At 34.8% G+C, this 558-nt stretch overlaps 1 protein-coding gene across 1 annotated transcript; it reads right to left on the bottom strand.

The window, feature by feature from the left end:
* Positions 1-6: 6 nt before the first annotated feature.
* Positions 7-552, bottom strand: LOC106867133 (zinc finger protein ZFP2; the record flags this gene model as incomplete). The annotated part of the gene is made up of 1 exon (XM_014933201.1): positions 7-552. A coding segment is annotated over one exon (546 nt), but the record flags the coding sequence as incomplete, so codon positions are not given.
* Between the last annotated feature and the right edge of the window lie 6 nt (positions 553-558).

Genomic DNA, 558 nt, shown 5'->3' with positions numbered 1-558 from the left:
AGTGAAAGATTTTCCGCATATTTCACAGCGATAGGGTTTTTCGCCAGTATGTACCCTACTATGATTTGTTAAATAACTGCTATTGACAAAAGATTTCCCACATATCTCACAGCAATACGGTTTTTCTCCGGTATGTTTACGTAGGTGAATTGTAAGCTTAGAATTCTCATTAAATGAAATCCCACATATTTTACATTTAAACGGTTTTTCTCCACTGTGTATTCGTTTGTGTATCGTTAAATAACTGCTAGTGATGAAAGACTTTCCACATACTTTGCAATGATAGGGCTTTTCTCCGGTGTGTATTCTTTTATGAACTACAAGATTAGAATTAACAGAGAAAGATTTCCCGCATATTTCACAGCCAAAAGGCTTCTCGCCACTATGTATTCTTTGGTGATATGTTAAATTTCTCTTACAATTAAAAGATTTTCCGCATATTTCACAATGAAACAATCTTTCTCCAGTTTGTATTCTTTGGTGGGATTTTAAACTACCCTTAGAGACAAAACATTTTCCACATAATTCACAACGATAGGGTTTTTCCCCAGTGTGTAC

The sequence above is a fragment of the Octopus bimaculoides genome, unplaced genomic scaffold (genome assembly GCF_001194135.2).
Source record: "Octopus bimaculoides isolate UCB-OBI-ISO-001 unplaced genomic scaffold, ASM119413v2 Scaffold_214575, whole genome shotgun sequence".
Lineage (NCBI taxonomy): Eukaryota > Metazoa > Mollusca > Cephalopoda > Octopoda > Octopodidae > Octopus > Octopus bimaculoides.
This window is presented reverse-complemented; position numbering and strand designations above follow the sequence as displayed.